This window comes from Momordica charantia (assembly GCF_013281855.1).
Source record: "Momordica charantia cultivar OHB3-1 chromosome 10 unlocalized genomic scaffold, Mcharantia_2.0 BLBB01000010.1, whole genome shotgun sequence".
Lineage (NCBI taxonomy): Eukaryota > Viridiplantae > Streptophyta > Magnoliopsida > Cucurbitales > Cucurbitaceae > Momordica > Momordica charantia.
The window spans coordinates 22,767,075-22,789,669 of NW_028275158.1; the positions used below are offsets into that span (position 1 = coordinate 22,767,075).

Below are 22,595 nucleotides of genomic sequence, written 5' to 3' on the forward strand. Positions count from 1 at the left end.
CAACGAAAAATATAACCCTCGCAATTATAGTTGATGATATCTTAATACATTTGTGAGTGCATGTCTTATTCAACTGATCATTTGATCGTATCTAAATGATTATCGTAGGATTGTTTTCTAATATGGGACTTCTTATATCACGTATATATTAGTAAATTTAATACAACTCAATCTTAAACCTCAAAGTTTATAATTTTTACAATTACATCTAATTTACCCGAACACGTAAGAAGATAAAGCTCTTAAAATCCAATGAATTTTGAGAAAAATAAAATCTTAACAAATTAATAATACACAATATTCAATGTTTATTAAATCTTATCACGAGGTCATAACTTAAACAAATTTTATAATAATTAAGTCCTAATGTCATATTTCTTTAACTTTGTTATTTCATACGAAACCTTGTTGGTAATCTATTGAATGTACACATCAATAATTTATCGAAAATTAATAATATATGGTAGGAGCACTGAAACGACTTGTCATGTATAAAAAGTTAAGAAGATTGGAAGAATCAATAAGTAAATTATTTTCTCATTCTTCCGATCAATAATGCCTTGAGATCTCAAGGTCGACTCAAGTCTCGATGAAAGCCAAGTCGAGATATGCAAAGACTGCATGCTTGAACCTTAGTGAAAGACAATCACTCAAAATCGCCCACCAAATCATCCATACAATCACTTGCAAAAATTCTTAAAATTTATTAACATATGTGATTTTGTACTTTCGTAGGTCGTAAGTTCGACTCCCACCCTTTATACTAAAAGAATAATTAAATAAAAGTTGAAAATTAATAATCTATTAGAAACTTTTAAGCTTTTTTGACTTATTAATTTAGCATTTCTATTATACACCATCGATAAAATTTGTAATTTAAGGAAAAAAGAAAAAACCAAAGACAATGTGGATGGCAGTGTGTTGAACGCGCCCCCAAAGGGCGTGTGAGAGATCTCATGGAAATCCTTGGCTTTGGCTCTTTTTGGTTTTTTGTTTTTTTTTTTAAATTGAATTAATTTTACCAAAATATTTGAGTTCGCTGGCATTCGCAATTGGTTCCATTCCACGATAGAGAGATCAGCTGCTGCCATCGATTCAACGAAGTTTTTGGAGCTCAGCATCAGCTACAGCTAGGGTTTCTAATCTCCATTAATTCTTCTTCTTCTTCTCTTCCGTTCCTTCTTCTTCTTCTGTATTTTCTCTTTCAATTCGCCGGTTTACGCACCTCCCGCGCCCGGGAGGGACCAACCAACGCTATGGGTGGTGGCGATGGAGCTGTGCACGGCGCCAGCGACACGACGACCGCTGCCGATGGAGTCAAAGTCAACGTCAACATTCGATGCTCCAATGGTTCCAAGTTTTCTGTTCTGGTTTACCTCGAATCTACCGTTGGATCCTTTAAATCCATCCTCGCGGACCACAGCGAGGTTCCGGCCGATCAACAACGCCTGATTTACAAGGGTCGGATTTTGAAAGACGATCAAACCCTACAAAGCTACGGTGCGTTCTTCTTCGATTAATTATTGCTTTTCTGCATTGAATTCTTGCTCGTTTCACAAATCTGGGTTCTCCTTCCTTCACCGTTCTTCTAATTTTGCTTGTCTCGTTGTTGGCATTGATTTTTTTATTGTTCTCTGAAGGCCGGGATTTAAGTGCTTGATATAATCCTTTTTTCTCTATGGTAATTGTTCATTTATTGTGATTTCTGTTAGGGTTAGAGGCAGATCACACCGTTCATTTGGTTCGTGGATCGGCACCTGCTGCACCGCCGACCAATCCTTCTACTGCGCCGCCCAATGCCGGCGGTCCGAACACCACTTCGAGTAACGCAAGGAATGTTCCATCAAATGAAGGTGGAGCTCTAGGAGGATTTGGGTTGGAATCTTCCCTGTTTCCTGGACTTGGTTTCGATGGGCTTGGTGCCACCGGGGGCTTGTTTGGAGCTGGCCTTCCTGATTTCGAACAGGTGCAACAGCAGCTGACCCGTAATCCAAACATAATGAGAGAAATAATGAACATGCCTGCCATACAAAACATCATGAATAACCCAGATATCATGCGGAACTTGATCATGAATAATCCTCAAATGCGTGAAATTATGGATCGAAATCCTGAGCTCGCGCACATTCTCAATGATCCCAGTACTCTCCGGCAGACGCTGGAAGCTGCAAGAAATCCTGAGCTTATGCGTGAGATGATGCGGAATACTGATAGAGCAATGAGCAACATTGAATCTTCCCCCCGAGGGATTTAACATGCTTAGGCGAATGTATGAAACTGTTCAAGAGCCATTTCTAAATGCCACAACTATGTCTGGAACTGCTGGAAATGATGGCTCGAACCCTTTTGCTGCACTCTTAGGAACGGGTGGGGATGTGACCAATAATACGACATCCAATCCATCTACAACTACTCCTGATGCGACTAATGGATCTCCTTCTCCAAATACAAATCCACTTCCAAACCCATGGACCCCTCCTAGCAGTAAGCACTAGTTCGTTTAGATTTATTTTATTTTATATTTCGAACCTGTTTCTTAATAATAGGAATTCAATATATTTTCAGTAGAGTTCATGAGGTTTTGACCCTCTCTTAACTGCTTTAGAATCTAAGTTTCCTACCCATCAACTTTTTATCTTATTTTTTAGAGTATAAAGATATTTTACAATCATTTAACATCTGTAATCCATCAGCTGGCGGTACACAAACTAACTCTACCAGGTCAAATCCTACTCCAAATGTTAGTGCTCAAGTTCCCACTGGTTTAGCCGGGCTTGGTCTTCCAAATCTTGAGGGTATGTTGGGTGCAACACCAGATGCCAGTTCTCTGAATCAGTTGATGCAAAACCCAGCTATTTCACAGATGATGCAAAGTGTTTTGTCAAACCCCCAATATGTGAACCAGGTACTATTTTGTCTTTTCATTAGAATTTGAGGATGATGTGGAGATTATCTGTTTCCTTGCAATATCTCCTGTCAGATTCTTGGTCTCAATCCTCAAATGCGCAGCCTGCTTAATTCCAATCCTCAGCTTAGAGAGATGATGCAGAATCCTGAATTTCTACGTCAGTTGACCTCCCCTGAGACATTGCAGGTAAATGGATCCACACAGCTGCCATGTCAACATCCTCTTTCTACTTTAATTCCCTCAGACCTGATCCTATCTAACCTTAACACTCTGTGTGACCATTTTGTGATCTTTTTTCCTTGATTATTTTTGCAGCAATTGTTTACTTTGCAGCAACATCTCGCGTCACAGATTGGTCGCCAGCCCACCCTGTAAGTAGTGAAAAACTCTCGTTTAGATCGTTCAAGTAGCCTTGCCTAGGAGTTGGGTTTTATCTTACTGTTTTGATAAACATATTATGTTAATATTGATGATTAAATTTGCCATCTGATAAATTGAGTGGAGTCAAGTTCTTAGATATTCTTTTTAAGCATCTTATATAGTAGTTATAGTCCTTGTGATTGGGAAAACAACCCTTCTGCAATATGTGTTTTACATTTTTAGTGCTGAATTAATGTACTTCAACAACATGTCAACACCTCATACCTTTGTGTAACCTTCTTTGGCTGCTTGCTATATTTTTGTTTTTGGTCACCCTTTTTTAGTACTTCTAATAGTTTGAAACAAAAAGTTAATACCAAATAAAAAAGCTCCGACGAGTTTCATATGTGTATGTTGATAACTGGATACATAGTGGGTCTACTAGGAAAGAATTCTTATATGACAGAGAAAAATTTGTTCAGAATTTTTACCTCTTCATCTCCGTTTAAAAAATGCTTTTAACAATTTAAATGATTTTTTAAAAATTATTAGATATTTGGTGAGCGAGCACGTTGAATAGGTTAACATTATCTTGCATGTTTGGTAATGCTTGTCTAAAAAGCATCAATTATCTGTAAGAATCTATACCTTATTCCTATAATATATATTTTTTCTTTTAATAATTGAATCATATAAATAACTTGCTACAAAGGCTATAAAAAGGAATAAGAAATTATTTTTTTTTGTTAGTCTGTATCTTAAGGACGTTCAAATCCACTTGCTAAGAATACCAAAAAGTTGATAATATTGCAACCATCATGGATGAACAAGTTGTTGCACATCTAAGAAGTGTCCAAATTTGTGCAGTAGATTCAAATAAAAATCTTTAATAATCAGTAAAGCTTTGGAAAACTATGTTAAAAGAGTTTAAGCTTTTCGCGTTTTCTGTGTATTGTACTTTAATGAAACTCTGGTAACTTACAAATTCTAGGATGAGTCAAAATAAGTCCTTCAATTAAAGCACAGTGAGGTATGAAATATATTCTCCTTCAAGGGACCTTTCGCCAGGTAATAAAGAAAGCAAAAACAAATAATGATTTTGAAAAGCTTATTGTTTGATCTCCTCAAATGCCCAATGTTCTCTAACAATTGGGCCTTTTTAACTTAAAATTCATTTTTTAAGAATACCAAATGATTAGTTTCAGATGACTGGGTCTGTTCCTAGATGACCCAATCCCCAAAACTTAGAACATTTGGGATGTTTTGATTAGAATGGGGGAGGAAGAATCATGCCATTCTCTCTTTGGGCACAAGCAAGAACATGAAAATGAAAGACAGAGACACGAACACCCTTTTGATTACTTGGTATCTCCTCCTTGTTGCACTCTTATTTACATAGTTGTATACTATAAAACACGGACACGGCAAAAAAGGAGGAGTGTCTGTGTCGGACACGCAATTTAAAGTGTTCGAATATTAAATTTTTTATTTTAATTTCAGACACGTGGGGACACGCCAGATAAAAAAATATTGTTTCCTTAGCCCAATTTTGGAAGTCCAAGAAGTTTGGCTGAAATCTCAAAAACTTAAACTACAAAAAAAAAAAAAAACCCTAAAACGCTACCTAGTGACCCACCCTTCTCTTTGTGTGAGTTAAATTAAATAAGCTCTATTCTTACTTCCTTTTTTTCCTAATTTCATATGAATTAAACTGGAGTAGAATATGTTTTACTAAATTAGGATGACAACTTCGACCCAATAATCAAATTCAAATCCTTCTCTAGGATTTTTTAGTGGATTACATTTACTATTTTTATGCTTTTTAGTGGGGTACATCTTCAACCCAATAAATTTACTTGACATTTATGTTTTTTAGCGAAGTATATTTAGCATTTTTATGTTAAATTTACCTATATCCTAAAAAAAATAATAAATAAATAACGTATCCCCAGCGTGTCCGTGTCCTAGTTTTTTAGAAATTGACGTATCGTCGTGTCCTGTCGTGTCCGTGCTTCTTAGGTTGTATATATAAATAAGAGTTTTGTTTTTCTTTGAAAATGTTAGATAGTTGTTTGTGAAGCATCTGTCCAGAGGAAATATTTAAAAGAGCTTAACTAATAGGACACCCATAGCTAAGAATCTCATTATAGAAGCCTTCAACAAAAGTCAAAGATATTTCTTTAAAGATGTCTTATCACCTAGCATAGCATGAAATTGCAAACTCTAGTTTTTTTTTTTTTTTGGTCTTGATAGCTCACCTTTTTATTTGCTGGTTATTGGCCTGAGTTGGGCACTACCTTTGATGTATTTTGATCAGCTATTTCTATACAATCATTAGTACAAAATCTTTGTACTCATAATCTGTAGAACTTGCATATTGAGGAAGCTCATACCTTAAACCCCGCAGAAACAACTCAGCTCATAAACTACAAGCTGGGGTACAAGCTACCAACCACACCATAGACACTCACGTTTCACATATAGAGAAAGCTCGTGTGTTCATATGTAACAAGGGAATCAACAGATGGACACGAAAATCTGTTTGTCAAAGTAATTGCCCATTGAATACTCTGACTGTCAGCACCTCAATCTCCCCTCTATTTATAAACGATTATAACCACAATTAGCTACTTTAAGCTTTGGAAACTTCATCAAATTTTGATTGAGTTGTTAGCTCTATTGATGTTTGTTTCCACCAGTTTTGCGACTGCGTATTAGTTTACAGGCATTTATCTTGATTAAATTCTTTATCCTGTATTATGATTCTGTTTTTGGTTTGTCTGTAGTTCTTGTAAGTACTTATCCTACTTTTCAAATTTTGTAGGAACCAAGGTCAGAGTCAGACTGATGGAGGCACAGGTAATGAACTCTACAAATAGGTCGACGACATTGATGCTGTGCTACTAATTATGATTGGAAGTTTGGTCTTGGTGCGGTTGTCATAGCATGTTATGAATATGTTGAATCATTCAACACTTTATGTTCTTTAAGAGACGAAGTTGGCTATGATATATACATTCCAGATGCATCATCACGTGAAACAAAAATTTGACTGAAGGTGGTTTTTGATAAAATAGTGGTGGAATAGTTTTCTGATCCATTGTGATTTTAGTTAGTCTTACCAAAATGCACATTACGATGAACCTTCCAATAACAAGACTTTTTATTTGTATGGTTGATCTGATTAGCATTCTGGTTTTGGTTTGATATTATTCTCTTAATGACAGGAGCTGCCAACAACAATATGGGGTTGGAAATGTTGATGAACATGTTCGGTGGACTTGGTGCTGGTAGCCTAGGCGTGCCCAACAGACCCGATGGTTGAATCTCTTGCTCTTTCCTTACATTCAGTTGTTTTATTTTAATTTACTTTGCTCTGATACCTTCTTTCAACAGTACCACCAGAAGAACTGTATTCAATGCAGCTCACACAGCTGCAAGAAATGGGATTTATCGACAGACAGGAGAATATACGAGCACTGATCGCTACTGCAGGAAACGTCCATGCTGCGGTTGAGCGATTACTGGGGAATTCAGGTCAGTAGTCGATCGATCCCATTGGTAGTGCCAGCCTGGTCCCCTCGACTGCTGACAGCTGAGGTAAGTGACTTTGGAGGTGAAATTCAAGTCTGGTGAGCATACGATTGAGTTCAAATTTTGGTATAGGAGCGGCAAAGTCGGGAATACGATCACTGAATTACAAGGTCTCACTCTCTCTCAGGTTCTCGGAGTTCCTGTAATACATGTTTCTCTTACATGATAGCGAGATATGTGATATGAACTGTGTGGAAAATATGTTTAATTTAGATAATATTTGTTGTTTTTGTTCGTCAAATTGAGTTTATTGAAGTTTCTGTTTTGATACTATTACTACGGGAGCTCAATGATGGGTTCTGTCACTCTCACTGACCCACTCTTAAGCTTTCTGTGAATATAATACATCCACTTCACTTGCTGTTTTCACATTTTTTTTCTCGTTTCCAATTGGTTAAAGAAATATAATCATTTCACAATTAACTATGTTTCTGTTTTATTTTTTTTATTTTTTTTTGGGAATATTCTAAAAATTGTATAGAAATTTTTGGAAACAACACAAACAAATTTCTTTCCTTTTTCATTTCCAATTTGTTCCAAAACATAAATAAAAATATTGTTTTATCATACTTAAATTTAGGGATGATCGGGTCATGTATTTTATTTTTCTTTATTAAAAAAATGGAGAAACAAGAAGGCATTTAATTACCAATTTGGTTGTCATGATTTTAAAAGTTTCTATATATGATTTGGGCTTAGTTTCGATGTTACCCATAGTATTAAAAGTTTATTGAGCTTAGTTTTAATTTGGGTCTCGTGGTTTCAATTTGGTTTCATTTCATCAAATCTCACACATTGTTTCTCATTTATCTTTTTATATGTTAGAACAAATTTCTATTCTTTTACTTGGTACTAAACTTTAGTATGGTTAACTGATACAGGTAGTCTATATTAGCTCATTGTTATGTGAAAAAAAGCGCATCAATACATTAACGATAGGATGATTTGTAAGGTTTGATTAAACTATAGGATCAAGTTTGAATTTTTAAAATTATAAAGACTAAATTGGAGTTAAGTTTGAATTATTGGTACTAAAAAATTTAAAATTATAATACTAAATTTTGTAATTTAACTTTTTATTTAGACGACAAATGAAACAAAGATTAAGGATATAATGAAAGGCCAATTTTCAATCAAATGAAACAAAGATTAATATATAATGAAAGTTTAGAAACTATATAGAATATTTGAAGAAATAAGTATGGAGATTTAAGAAGGAAAATATGATTTAAAATATAATATTCATGACTTTCTCTCTTACCTCTTTAAAATTTAAGTAATTTCTTTTTGTCCAACAATTATAGGATGGAGTATTTGTCCAACAATCCTACTTATTAATCCTACCTAAAAAAAAAAAAATTGAGGTGAATTAATAAAAGTCCATAGGGAGTAATGATTGTCCATAGTTAATTTGCAAACACCACTTAAAATTTAACAATTAATCATTCACTGGCATTAGCAAAGCAAGCATTTATTGGTAATTGCAAGTAAAGCATTACTAAAAGAGAATGAGGTTGTCTTGTCTAAGACTTTCCCCAATCTCATATCAATTCAATTACCAATCTCACCCCATTTAATTTTAATACAAACACTTTCTTGTACAAATACAACACTCCTATTGAGTAATGGCTCAATCTACCAATCCACTCTCATCAAAATATACAATCCAACCAAAATACACTGCTCAAAACTGAACAACTCCCACAATCCATGACAAGATAAATAGCACACAAGTCAGTTTATCGTTCGTCATCGCCATCGCTATCGCTATTAGACTGAATGCAATCACATGAGAGCCAGAAGTCCAGCAGCTTCGTGTTAACTGTAAAAGAATTCAGGGTCGTTCGCTCATGCTGTAGCCTTCTGCATGCTGGTAAAGACTATAGTTCTCCGGCGTTTCTATCTTCCCCGTTAGCTGCTCGTTCCCTGCTGCGATCAATTTCAGGAAGAAGAGTTCATATTCAATTGTACATCTTGTGTGGGGGTGTGATAGAGATGGATATCCAAGCAAAAAGCATTATCAAATGTGGATTTTCTCAAAGCATATCCATAGTTAGCAACTGATTTTTACTTGCACATAGTTGTCAGCAGACTACTGATATCAGAATTAGCACACCAGTTAAACGCTGGTGATGTTGAAATGATACTGAGGGAACTTATTCAGCTTTTAATTTAGCTTGTGTTATGCATGCTCGAAAGATTAAGCCGAAAACTTGACAAATTAACATGTTCTGAATCCTTCAAATAATGACAATAAAGTAGTTGGCTATTATATCAGGCAAAGAATGATAAATAGAACATATGAAACTTTTATGGCATACCCTCATAGAAAGACATCTGGCTGAAACTTCTCGCGGGTTTTAAACTTCCATTGGATGGAAACGTAGCATCAGCTTTGTTGGTGTTTGGATCCAGAAAATGCAGTTCAGAACTCATCTGATCAGGACTCTGGAAGCACATGTCCTCCCCCAAGGGTGCAGAAGTCTGAAGGGATTGAAAATCCACAGGTCTTGTTTTCTTATCTTTTGGTGACTCGACGTCGGTCTCCACTTCTGATTCGGCATAGGCGGGTGCCGTATTCTGCTGCTTCCTCTTCGATCGAGCGCGCCTGTTTTGGAACCAGTTATAGACATTTGATTCAGAAATTTGGCCATGCTGACCCAGTTCAGAGGTTATCTCTTTGATCTTTTGCTTGCTAGGAGTTCCATTCCCTTGCTCGAATATACGCTCCAAGATCTGAAGTTGCACGGGCGTCGGAGTCCATCGCTGCCTAGAAGTAATTTTGTGGCCGGAAGATGTCATCAATGGCTCACAGTACATATTACCCAATCTCATTCCTGCAAATCAGCAAGACACGAGCTTTGAGCAAGTGTATAGAGGAGGCTCATCAGATTGTCTCCAAGATCAAACGGAAGGAGCAGAAAGCAGTTTCCAATTTCTAACAAGTCATTTCTCATCCAAATTCTCTAACAATATCATCATCATCATCATCATCACCAAAATCGTTGAGTCTCCACTAGGTTATTCAATTTGCAAATAGTTGTATAAAACCCCCCTTATTGATCAATAGCTAAAGAAAATACATCTCACCCGTTAGATAACACGGTGATAACGATTTGGTTCATCTGAAATAAATTTTCTTTTTACTTCTTCGAAAAATGCTTTAGAATTAATTTTAGAGAACAAATACATTGTGATTCTTTTTTCCCCAAAAAAGTAGATCACTAAATGGTGTTATAAAAGCGCCTCTTAGATAACTATCCTGCAAACAACGAAGGAAGAGGGAAATAAATACTTTATGGCAGTCTTCCACACCCAAAAGGACCACAGAAAAAGTTGGATAGCATCACAAAAAGGAAACCAGTAGTGCAGTCTTACAGCATTAGATGTGTGCCCTTTTTCGAGGTAACAAAGAACAAAAGCAATCAAAATTCAACACGATCAATAAGAAAAGAGGCAATCGACGATACTCCAATAAAAAATCAACACCGATCGAGAAACGAACATCCTACTGGAAGGTCATTCGATTGAAATAAACAAGAACTTGGAGAAGAGCATTGCATTGGAGAATTAAAAAGAGAGAGAGACCTGTAAGATCGTGGTGAGCAGTGAGGGTCTTGTGCATCTCAACAAGCTGCTCGCAAATGGTGGCGTAGACAGCAATTTGCTTGCGAAGAGTCTCCAATTGGTCATCGGTCATGACTTTGACGTAGAGAGCGCCGGCGGCGGCGGCGGTGGTGGTTCCGGTGAGGTGAAGCGGAGGGTTCTGGTGATGGTAAGGATTTTGCTGCTCCGCCTTTCTCCCACTCCATCATATTACTATTCTCTTGATGCCTTCAAATTTTCTTAGAGAGAGAGAAAAAGAAAACAAAGAAATATGAACGAAAGAGGAGAAAGTGGAAACTCAGAAGAGAGAGCTCAGCAAACAGAACGGTTAACCAGAAAAGTAAACAAACAGACAAATATGCGGGAAACAAAGCCACGGAAATCAAATAATTAAACCCAAAAATATATATATATAAATAATAATAATTAAATTAAGAAAAAAAGGTAATTGTCTATTGGTAGGATTCATAGTTTTTTTTAGTTGGGAGAGCAAAAAGTTAATAGTTTGATTTTTTTTTTTTTAAAAATTAATTACAGATCAACTCAGTCTGGTTAAGACAACTATCTCTAGCCATGAGTTTAAATTCTTACCCCTTTGCAAAAAAAAAAGGAGAAAAACTCATAAAATTCCAGGTTAGTCTAAAATTGATTTGAATTATATATTTTTATTTTTAAAAGTTGGGTATATATATATATATATATTATATTTTAATTATTTGGGTAGAGAACATGGGTGTTCATTTGAGAAAAAGAAATTAACCTAAAATTAATTTAGGAAAAGATTTGGCATCCATAGTTATTTGAATCTAAAAGAAATGGTAATTAACTAAAGAAAAGCGAAAAAAAAAGAAATAAATAAATTGTTACGGACTTTTTCAAGAGAAAGAAAAAGGGAAGACATCCCTGTCCAACAATTACGAGATACTTAGAGAATCAAATCCACATCGGATTTGATTTTTTTTTTTTCTTTCGGGAAAATATTCGGATCTAAAATGGAAAGCAGTTAAACCCAATTGAATTTCCTTATAAAAGAGGAAATTATTTCATTTGAAGGGCAAATAAAAGAAAGGAAAAATGAATAGATATTTGCAGAGAAAGGCAACCGGACGTACCGGTGGTGGAGGGCTGAGGTGTAAGAGCTTGTTCTGGCAGTGTCTCACCCTGGGGGTACCCGTCGGCCCAGTCAGCCTCTGACAAATTGACGTGTTATTCTGAAAGTTTGTGCTGTCTGCTACGGCGGTCGGCGGTGGACATCACGGCGGAGATAAAAAGAAGATGTCGGAAACTCTGCAGCTTTTGGCAGCGGAGGAGGAGTGTTTTTCATTTGTGTCAGAGATTGATGGTCGTCCTGTCCTAAAATTTAAATTAATTATTAATTATTAATAAATTAAATTGAAGAGGAAATAATAATTAAAACGTGGACACATGCAGGGTCGTTGTCTGATTTGTAATGTGCATGTGAGGATGTAATTAATTAGATGAGTCATTAGCGTTAATTGGATTTAGAAGATAAATCCAAAAGCCTTAATCATATAATATTTGCCTTTATTTTCTCTCTCTCTCTTTGTCTCTTTTGTTTAATTAAGATTCGGTTGGGATTTCCTGTATCTTACTTTTCAATTTGTGGTGGAAGGCAACCCATTTTTAGTTTCTTAATGGCAATGGAAATAAAATAAGAATCAAATTAGAAAGGCTAGAAATATAAGGCAAAATGAAATTTTTGATATAATATCTTCTAAACTTATATTTGGAATCACAATCGAAAAATGAAGTTGCCAATTTGAATATAAATAGTTAACTAAATAATTTCTCCAAGATTTAGATTCTCACTCCCATATTTGTAAATTTGTAATATTATATTTGGAAAGAAATGGTGATGAAATTTGTAGGCCTTTAAACCTAACAAGATAATTTTTTTTTTTTTTTTAAGAAATGTTAATGGCATTTTATGCCCTTCTAAAATTAATGAATAAATAAAAATCATTAATTTTGGTACAGGATTTCACAGTTGGGAATTGGTTTTCCATTTTCTCAACTGTTATAGTGTGAGCAATTAAAATGAGAATGATAGGAAAAACTCTTATTTCCGTGAAGCAAAAGAGGCCTAATATTACAGATAATTCCCACATTGGATGAAGATAACTACCGAAGAAAAAAAAAGCTACTTAAGCGAGAGAAAATAATGGATAAACTAAAATTTGCCAACTCTTTTGAAAAATACACATCAACAAAATTTAATATGCATAGGTCACGTCACCATTTCGTTGGATCAACTAACAGTCCAACTCAATTCAGGAACCAATTCAAAACTAAACTTTAATGTCAAAGATAGATTAAAAATTAAATTCAAACTTCACGAATCAAACATGTCATCTTTTACATCGAATTGAAATTAAATTTAAATCTCGATGACAGAAGTATTGTCGTAGATCTAAAAGTAAAATGAAATTGAATAATGAATAATGAAAATCATATATATTAATATTAATGGGGATGGGGTTAATTAAAAGGAATTTGGAGTAAGGATGGGAATGAGAATAAAACAAAGAGAAGACATAAAAAACACGTGTAAGCAGGAGAGTGAGTGAGATTAGAAGATAAATTTGATTAATCCAATAAAGAGAGAAAGAAAAGGAAATTAAGGATGATTAGCCGACAGAGCATGTGCTCCACCACTAAGGTTTGTAAGGGCAGGTCAAAATCAGGGGGCGGCCACGCATTCTTCCTCTGCCCCGCCCTGCCCCACCACCAATCATCCACCAGTGTGAACACAAGAAGAGGGAGGAGCAGAAGCCTTCCATTTACATGGAAATGGAACTGGAGGAGGAGATTTCCGAGCGAGGAAAAGGATCCAATGACTTCGAAAGAATCGAAATTGGTCAAAAATGGAAAAGAGATATATCTCGTGAACAGATAGTTTTGAAGTGGAGTCCTTTTGAGGATGTGAGAGCTGAATAGGGGCATGGGAACAGTGTGCTAATCCACGCTCCAATGGCAGCCACAGAGAGTGGAGATTTTGAGTTCACCAGTGAAAATCTAATGGCAGCCACAGTAATTCTAGTTGGTTCGGTATGAATCCAGCTTCTTTCCAAAGTCCATGGACATTTTGATAACTCTCTGCCTCTCTCTCTCTCTATCTCTAGGATTATAGCTTCGACGCCCAGTGAAGCTGATGGAGTTTGCTTTCACATGGTGTGGTCTACGTCTACGTCTACCTAAACCTAACCCATGATGATAAATCATAGACCCACAACTTGCTATATGGGAATTGGCTCAATTGGTAAAGTTCCATTCGTCAAATTGGGTTGTTGTCTACTTTAATAGTAAGGTTGACCCATTTTTGGGCCGGCTTAATAAGGAGATTTCGTGTTGGGGTTGCTTTATCTCAAAACCAATTGACAATGAGATGAGTAGTTCATATCTATTATAAATTTGAAGTTTTCACGTGAATCCTTGATATGTTCTCTTGAGACCGTGACTCTTTTCATTATCGATCTTGGTCGAATTCTATTTTTGGACTGAAACTCGTTTGAGCATTTTAGATTCTAGTATCATAACATGTAAACTAAATTTTGAATTAGGAATGAATTCAGTCTTCAATACAAGAATTCATTCATAATTCATAATTCAAAAGTCAGTTTACATGCTATTGGACAAAAGCCCTTCCCTTTCCACCAAAATAAAACAAAGGGAGTATTTAGTTCCCGAGTTGAATCTGTGCATGTGTAACGCTTAGAGTTATGAAACCAAGTCTGGGAATTTATTAACCAATGAAAAACTTAAGTCTAACCCACATTTTTTACCTTTACCAGTTGTAAACTTTGCAAACTAAATCCAAATTTCTATAATCCGTTAATCTATTCCTGTGAGTGTGGACAATCTAACTGTACATTATGCAAATTCAAGGCCTCCAACTCCAAAGCTTCATAAGCACTAGCTTATTAAAACCATGAATCAAACATTACCTAAACAGGTAAAAAATAAATAAACAAGAAAAAGTTCAAATCTATGTGTGGTTTATCACGTTTTTCTGTCCATATAATAATGATAGATGGAGAAGATTTGTACAAGTTATACCTTTCGGCAAAGCAATCGACCATAGAAATTTGTGGCACCTTGCTTAAGTATTCGATGCTGGATATTACAATGGATGAAGAGGCAGGGGTTGTGCAAAAACTGCAGAGAGAAATATCATGTTAAATTTCCTATACAAATTATAATAACATCAGATAAGAGTCATTTACATCTGAACAACACCTTCACCCGAAGCCAATCTGCATTAAACACATCCAAATAAGGACATATGTACGCAAAAATAACACAAAAAAGAAAGTATATGTCGAGTGAATATCAATCGTGGTATCCTCAATTTTTGCTTTCCATGCAGTTTCTGATCACTCCAACTCCAAGTAGTCGAGCATATAGTCAGTGTTATCCTGAGAATTAAGAGTCTGCGCATCATTTTCGAAAATCCTTCACAATTTCTTCAACCAAATCATTGATGATCAGACCTTCCACCTCCCTTCCAGTCGTGTTAACTTCATCATCCATTAATGATGACCATGGTGTCGAATTCAAATCTCGAGCCATCACCCCATCAAGCAAGTAATAAGATCTGTCAGTTGGAGGGTGTGTAAACTTGTGGATGATGTCCCATACAGAATCCAATAACTTTTTTCCAAACAAAGGCGGTGGCGGCGTAGAGGAGTTAATGACTTTTGTTCTAAATCTGGACATTGTTAAACATGGTGCTAGTGCGAGTGGAAGTGCTTCGTTCAGCAGATCAAATAATAGTTTATGATCTACACTATATTCGTTCTGCTCCTTCTCAATGGTTTCGTTTTTCCTCTCTGATTTTCTGTAAGCTTCTTCCACCTCTTCAAAGATCGCATTGCTGATAGGCTTTGCAGCTGTGTTATTTCGTGAAAAGTTGTTGCCAGTTGATCCATCATACATACCAGAAACAATGAGAAGGTCTCGTACGTAAGCTTCTGCTGGATCTTCAAGTTTTGTGATTTCAGACTCAACGGGCGCTGCTGTTCCACTTTGTCCTCAAAATCATCCGACTCGAGTTGATTCAACTGTCTTCGAAGTTCTGTGGTGTAAGAAAAATTAATTAAATATTCCAACTCAGATATTATCCCCTGTACTTATTTGATAAGTGTCAGTCTCTCAAAGAATGAGATGTTTTAGCTAGTAATGCCAATTTGCGTTTACTGTATTCATAATTCTTTATGTAAGCAATGTTCATGTTCAGAGAAATTATATATCTTGTTAATACGTGTACTAGGATTTTTTTAGAATGGCCAGAATAAGTAGAAGCAGAAAAACTTTTGAGGGCAGTATTTGAAGAGAACAGACTTCAAATGTGAGTAATCAAGATGGAAATAACCACTATATAGTCATGATAACACAAGAAGAAACAGTTTATCAATGAACAAATATCCCGAGAGATATGACCTCTTAAAATAAATGAGTCCAGAAATAAAGGAAGGGAACTTTTTCTAAATACGTCATTGCCCATTGGTAAGAATACCCCACACAGAGTAAAAAGGCAATTCCACGGACCTTTTTAAATTAGAGCTGATGTCCCTAAAGACCTGAGAAACACAATTCTCATCTCTAGGAGTCACATCTGAAGTTGATATTGGGCTGTGATGATCAGAAAACTTCCAGAACTCTTCTTGGACACTGCTGCACACAGAAGCAGGACTAGGAGGCACCTCAGTGAAATTCTCCTGAAATAATAAAGAAAAATGATTAGTGAAGATAAAAGTGCAGAATAAGAACTGATATAACTAAATTTTTATACCCTTTCGTGGCGTTCCCCAGAGTTCATTACAACAGTTGGTCCACTCAAGATGTCTCTGGTAGAGTATAGGTCGGTAGTATGCAATCCACTGATCGATTGAGTCTTTCTGCCAAACAACTTCCCTCTAAGAGTGAAATTATATCTGAAATTGGAAACCTTTTCTTTAAAATTGAACCTCTCTTTCTTCTGCTTTTTAATGTTCGCCACATGATCACTTGCTTCATGTTTTCTCTGAATGTGGACACCCGTTAAAATGTGGCGGTCCTCCAGAAGAAGCTTCCCAAATGATGTTCCTGCCACTGGAGCTGAGACTGACCTTGTGAGATTCCTAGGAGACAATTCTTTGGGAAGGACCTCATTTACATCTGCCTCATGCCTAAAAGATCTAGTTTGCATTTCTTCGGAATCTCTGAGTATTTCCCAGTAGTTCGTATGTTTTTCACTTGTCAATGTAGTTTCTACTTGCTTCGTTACTCTTTCCTGATCATATACAGATGACCTAGAGCTGCCACTATCCAGGTCTGAATCCTTACTCTGAACATTATTTCTCATTCTCTCTGACAAGAACCTTCTGGTATCTTTGTTTAAGAATTCTGGGGGAATCTAACGCATTAAACTGAATTTCGCTTTTGCATGATCTCGTTGATTCTGAACGAAGTAGACTTATTCCAGTATCTCTAGTGATACTATCTCGGACTTGTGTTGCTATGTTCCGAGCTATTTGTCTAGAGTGAGATGGCTTCTCACTATATGGTGTCTCTATTCCACTTCCACGTGCAGCAGTACCCTTTTTAAAGGTTTTCCCTTGCAATTCGCATCTCAGCCGCTCCTTGACCTCTTCAAGAAAATCTTCGATACTAACTCTTTCTCCTAAGGTCCCTGAAGAGTTTGTCCAGTGCTCTTCATGGAGGCACATCTTATCAGGACCAGGCTTCAAGATCACTATCTTTGTCGGACCAAGCAATTTGTCTGTCTTCCGATCACAACTTATCAGGCAAGGGTGCTCAAAATCTGCATCCATGGATTTGCTTCTCAAAGAAAAGGATCCTCTCTGAGTCTGCTCAGCTCGGAATGTTTCCCTCTTAGTACCATCATCCAGACCTACACTTCTACGAGATTTCATCTCCACCGGACCCTCAGATTCTGCCGGGAGCTTCTGACTCGATATTTTCCCTGTGTTTCCATTAAGTGCCATCTCTTCCTGAGCCATTGACCGTCTGTTTATGCTACTAACTTCAATAACCCTTGAACAATGCCTAAACCTTGAAGCCTGCCATGCTTCAAATTCCTTCTTGAACTTTTGTAGTTCCTCCTCTTGAGGATGTTCCCTACGGCATGGTTTTCCCATCTTCTGACTGCTGCTCCATTGATCAGCATCCTGGTCATTATCATGATAAGATGAATGCAGGTCCATCTGCTTAGAATAATTCGATTTGGAGGATACATGAGAAGGCAAGCCTCTGCCAGTACTTTCTTTATTTAAGGTCTTCACTCCCTTGCTATTATGTCTTTTGTCACTTAGCTCCACTTCATCTTTTGCATCCAAGGGCAACATATCCATCCCCATGAGTCGAGCAACAATGCTTGGTCCATTATGTCTGGGATTTGTGCGCGTGGACATTTCCTTATCAATTAATTTCTTCATTGAAGACTCATTTTTGAAATAGTCCTTATCACAAAACACTTCATCAATTTGATAGGAGTACTGAAAGTTCAGAAACGATCACATAAAAAATGTTTGGTTAGAGAGCATCAATGGGAACAATGTGAAAAATGACACTCATGGATAGTATATTGGTACTGGGAAATAAGATCATTAAGAATAACAGAAAATTAGAGGATAGACCCTTGAAAAGGAGATTATTTTAAGAAAGAATGCTGTTTTGAGAATGAGAAAGTGAAACTATTTGTAGAAAATACTCCAATAAGGATGTCGTGTAGTAATAAGATTCACCTGTATATATTTCCTTTGAGTTTTCTTAACAGGAGGGCCAAGGTTAACTTTGCCATTTTATTCATATAATTTTCCTCACATAGGCTATTGAGTCCCTAGGGAGTGTATATGAACTGTTATAGCTGCGGGTCAATTAGTTTTAGGAACTTATGGTATTGAATTTATTAACTAAGAGAGTATATGCCATAGGTAATACCATCCGGTACAATTTTTTGGTGGCAGTCTAATCTAACTATGTTAATACATGCCAGATGATAGGTCAATCCACAATCAAACTTGGTTGCTGACAGAAATACTAAACACGAAGCTTTTTTTTTTTTCCTAACTCGTATGCTAACCATGATGTAATAAATTAAAGGCTGGGAAAAGATCTTACAGATTCAACTTTCAAAAAGATTCTGCAAATGATGTTGACTGAGCTAGAATACCAAATAGAACACATTTCCAGACAGATCAAAGCTTGATATCTTAAACTTAGATGGTCTAATTATATAGTCAGACTCGTTTCTAAGACAAAAATTGCATTGGCGTGAAAGCTTCAAGCTGTAAACTCTCAGAAGTAACAACATCTTAGCAAGATAATTCGACGTGAACAGTTGTTTGGTTAGTATAAAGCAACTGCAGATTTACCGATATTTCTTTGGCAGCACAATAGTTTTGGGAACTCTCTAAGTGCAGCTCCAGGCTATTTCGAGGGGTTTCTAGGCCTGCAGAATAATGCAATTTAAATTTAGATAAAACCGCATCGCATAGCAACTACTGTTAATATATATATATATATATATATATATTTTTTTTGAGAAAGACAGTTTATCCTATGATTAATTTCTGCTCAAGAGTATGCTTATATCTAGTTGGACTGAAAAATGTTTAACATTAATGACACCAGAATTTCCAAAAACCTATGAATTATTAATTTAAAGAAACCTGGTAATAAAGAAACATGGTTCTATATGCATACCAATATTCTACTGCAGACTCGGTCGTCCAAGAACAATTGATCTTGTCCTGGCTGCCAAACTAAGGTTCTAGATAGCACAATACTACATATTCTGATATTTTTAGAACTCAACTTAATGTCAGACACATTATAAAGGGAAATGTCTCTTTGAATAGTCGCGCAAAATGTTCTTCGTATAACGAAGGAGCACAATAAAATCAATCATACCGCCATTACGTCTCTTTTGATTAAAGACTTTCTTGGCCATGCTTCTGTGGTCAAAGTCAAGAGGATTCAATAAGCCTCCCATACAGCTCGTGGAACTACCATGAGGCCATCATTATTATGGTTCTGTCATACTAGTTTATAAACTGGCAAACTGCAACCAACAATAAATAAATATCAACGACAAAACCATACATTCCGAGCACACAAACAGTATTTAAATTAACAACCACGTAATATGTTATGCCAATTGCTAAGTAGTACAATTTTTTTGTGGGAATGGAACTCTGGTTATACCTTAGCTGTTTAACAGCGATCCTTTGTTTGAAAAAGCCTTCCGAGAAACAACAAGAGGCGACAAGCATTCAGACCAAATCCTGGAAATCAATATCGTGTATGAGTATGAGCAACAGAATCTACACTACACTTCAAATAGAAATTCCGAATAATTAATTCTTTATATACAAAACATGATCATTTTCCGTTTTCTTAATATTTTGATTTTCCGGAATCAGTAAGCGGAGAAAGTCAATAGCTCAGTTATGTACAAGAAAATCACGAGTTAACACAACAAGCACAACTGTTACAGAAATCAGAGAGAGACAAGAGAAAGACTATAGCGAGATCCATAGAAGGAGAAGCAGGTCAAATATCATATCGAAAGGCTTCAAGGAAATTCGTGGTACAGAGCATAGCAAACAAGAAGTCTACCGAAAAACAGGACTCATTAATCACTTTATTTCGTCAAAACAAGCCACCTACATCATAATTTGACAATCAACGAGTTCAAACAATCACAAACAATTGTCAGAAGACAAAATTTATTCAGAGCGGCGAGACTTGCATACATCGGCGGAGTTCAACAATCCAAGTCCCTGATCAGTAAGCAAAATTCACGCTCAAACAGAAAACAAAACGCAGTCTAAGCATCAGCACCGGCTTCGTCAACCAACTAGCTCAATTGAAATTCTCCGAAGTAATCGAACAGAGGAACAACGAAATTGCACGGCATTACATCGGAAAAGTTGCTGAAAGTTAAATCCGAAAAACAGAACACAGCGATTGAGAGAGAGATGTGGAATGGCGATCGCACCTTTGAGAAGAGAGGCGGAAATGGGGACGGAGGATGGCGCCGGCAAGAACTGGGGCGGCGAGTGGGGGAGTACAGTTAAATAAATGAGGTGTAACTGGGAAATTTAGCAACGAGGAAGAAATTAGAAATGGCGTCGTTCGTTGGATGCAATCATGAATAGGAATGTGTCGACGCAAAAAGTAGGAATTGAAAGCCATCAATTTTCTCGTAATAATTAAATAATAATAACAGTAAAATGATTACCAAAATGGCCAAACTATTTTTAAAAATACAAAATAAAAATAAAATAAAGGAAACGGAAACGATGAATATTAATAGTAATAATAAAGAGCGGTAAAGTACATGCCATATTATGCGTTTTCAAGCCCCGGTCCCACTATCCTTTTTTCCCCTTTTTTTCGGGTAATAAATTCCTGAGATCTTTCCCCTGAATTTTTATTGATTTCTTTTACAATATTATAATTTTTTTAGTACATGATTTTTTATTTTAATTTTGTTAAACTGCATCAAGTTCCATTTTACCATTTGTGGCTAAAATGTTGTTGTTGTGTAGGCTTATATTTAAAGTAATACACCAAACTCCGTAACGTTAAATCTTAAGGAGAAGAAAGTCAAGTATTTGAAATTATATTCTCAAATATTGTTCTACTAAAATAAATATATAATAATACATTCCAGTGATCATTTTGGTCCATGTAGTCTCAAAATGTTTGTTTTGGTCTCCACATTTTAAAAAAGCTGATCCATTTGGTCATTGTTTGCAAAATTTTAATACAAATGCAATACACTATGAAATTCTTTAATACAAATATATGATTGCATTTGAAAAAGTTGAAGGAATGTAGTATCACATTTATTTTAGTATAATATGTAGAGGTGGAGGATCGAACTCATAACCTCTTGGTTGAAGATTACCGTTGAACTATTTTTCGCTTTAACAAGATGTAGTGTCACGTTGAAATTTCGGTAGAAGATAAGAATGAAAATAAAGAGATTATGTTGGAAAAATTATTTAATTTGTTTTTTAATAATTGGAAAAAAAGGAGAGAAATACAGTTGGTTTGACGAGATCCGGTCGCATAACGTGAAATGATTTGTTGGAACAGCTCAGACGCAGTTTGCTTTTACGCACGACACTCCCATTTCCCATTTGGCGCGCGCCTACGCCTACGTACCAACGTGGCTTCCTTGCCCCTCACGCGCCATCCCCCACGCGTCGCCCCTCGCTTGTCGAATGGAATGTTAATAATATTTGTAAAATATTATTTTATTATTTATAGTACCAAGCTAGCTAGCCTAGCTAAGCTACTGTTCTTCTGACCCTGCCATTCTCAGTCTGACTATTCATTTTATTTTATTTATTTGCGGAATAATAAATAATAATATAATGCCAGCTCTTCGGTTCTGGGTTGGATTTTTTCAGTTCCCATAAGTGTCAATAGTCCATACCTTTTACGACAATCTAAACGACAACGTACGGATGCCTCTGGAATCGCAATCTGCAGTGGAAAATAATGGAAATTACAATTCCGAAGAAAAATAAATAAATTTTACAAACCTTCACATTTATCTATCAACTTTATTACAGGCTACGTACGTCTACGTCAATTTAAGATATGCTTATCGAATCAGGTATGAATTAAGATCATTATAATCTAGGTTAAATATTATTTTAGCTTCGGTATTTTAAGTTTTAGTTATTATGATATTTGTATTTTTAAAATGATTATTTTAATTTCTGTACAGTTAACTTTTTAACTTTTTGTTTATATATTTTTTATACGTTTGTTTTAATATTTGTACACTTTTTGTTTATATATTTTTTATACGTTTATTTTAATATTTGTACTTTTAGGAGGGATCATTTTGATATTTCATTTTCATCTCATAATTTTAGTACAACGGTTAACTCTATAGATTTTTTAAAAGTAGTCATAAATTTGAATTAAAGTATTTCTATTGGTATTATTATTTTTTTTAATTTTACAAATAGGGACCGAATTGACCAATTTTTATTAAAATATGGATCAAAATGAATGTTTTGAGAAAGTACTAGGACTAAAATAAACAAAATTTAAAAGTTTTAGATTTCTTTTTTTAAAA

General features: G+C 35.7%; 3 protein-coding genes, 1 long non-coding RNA gene and 1 pseudogene across 4 annotated transcripts; 3 read left to right on the plus strand and 2 right to left on the minus strand.

Moving 5' to 3' along the window:
• Positions 1 to 1,038: 1,038 nt before the first annotated feature.
• LOC111014794 (ubiquitin domain-containing protein DSK2b) lies at positions 1,039 to 7,231 on the plus strand. The gene is made up of 8 exons (XM_022289618.2): positions 1,039 to 1,500; positions 1,713 to 2,484; positions 2,694 to 2,905; positions 2,981 to 3,094; positions 3,224 to 3,279; positions 6,093 to 6,127; positions 6,496 to 6,588; positions 6,665 to 7,231. Exons 2-8 carry the CDS (start codon positions 2,256 to 2,258, stop codon positions 6,811 to 6,813), a joined length of 888 nt encoding a protein of 295 aa, XP_022145310.2. The 5' UTR covers positions 1,039 to 1,500; positions 1,713 to 2,255; the 3' UTR covers positions 6,814 to 7,231.
• Positions 1,257 to 2,254, plus strand: LOC148208795 (ubiquitin domain-containing protein DSK2a pseudogene; annotated as a pseudogene).
• Positions 7,232 to 8,317: 1,086 nt separating the features above from the next.
• Positions 8,318 to 10,825, minus strand: WOX13 (WUSCHEL related homeobox 13). The gene is given in 4 exon segments (XM_088118506.1): positions 8,318 to 8,791; positions 9,184 to 9,699; positions 10,451 to 10,661; positions 10,663 to 10,825. Coding segments are annotated over 4 exon segments (837 nt in total). The 5' UTR covers positions 10,678 to 10,825; the 3' UTR covers positions 8,318 to 8,696.
• A 748-nt stretch (positions 10,826 to 11,573) lies between these two features.
• LOC148208796 (uncharacterized) lies at positions 11,574 to 13,918 on the plus strand. The gene is made up of 2 exons (XR_015788179.1): positions 11,574 to 13,537; positions 13,612 to 13,918. It is a non-coding gene; the product is annotated as an uncharacterized LOC148208796 (long non-coding RNA).
• A 731-nt stretch (positions 13,919 to 14,649) lies between these two features.
• Positions 14,650 to 20,656, minus strand: TRM26 (RB1-inducible coiled-coil protein). Its single transcript, XM_088118507.1, is given in 9 exon segments — positions 14,650 to 15,499; positions 15,502 to 15,565; positions 16,040 to 16,206; positions 16,281 to 16,877; positions 16,879 to 17,985; positions 18,865 to 18,941; positions 19,403 to 19,553; positions 19,697 to 19,776; positions 20,493 to 20,656. Coding segments are annotated over 7 exon segments (2,667 nt in total). The 5' UTR covers positions 19,485 to 19,553; positions 19,697 to 19,776; positions 20,493 to 20,656; the 3' UTR covers positions 14,650 to 14,926.
• Between the last annotated feature and the right edge of the window lie 1,939 nt (positions 20,657 to 22,595).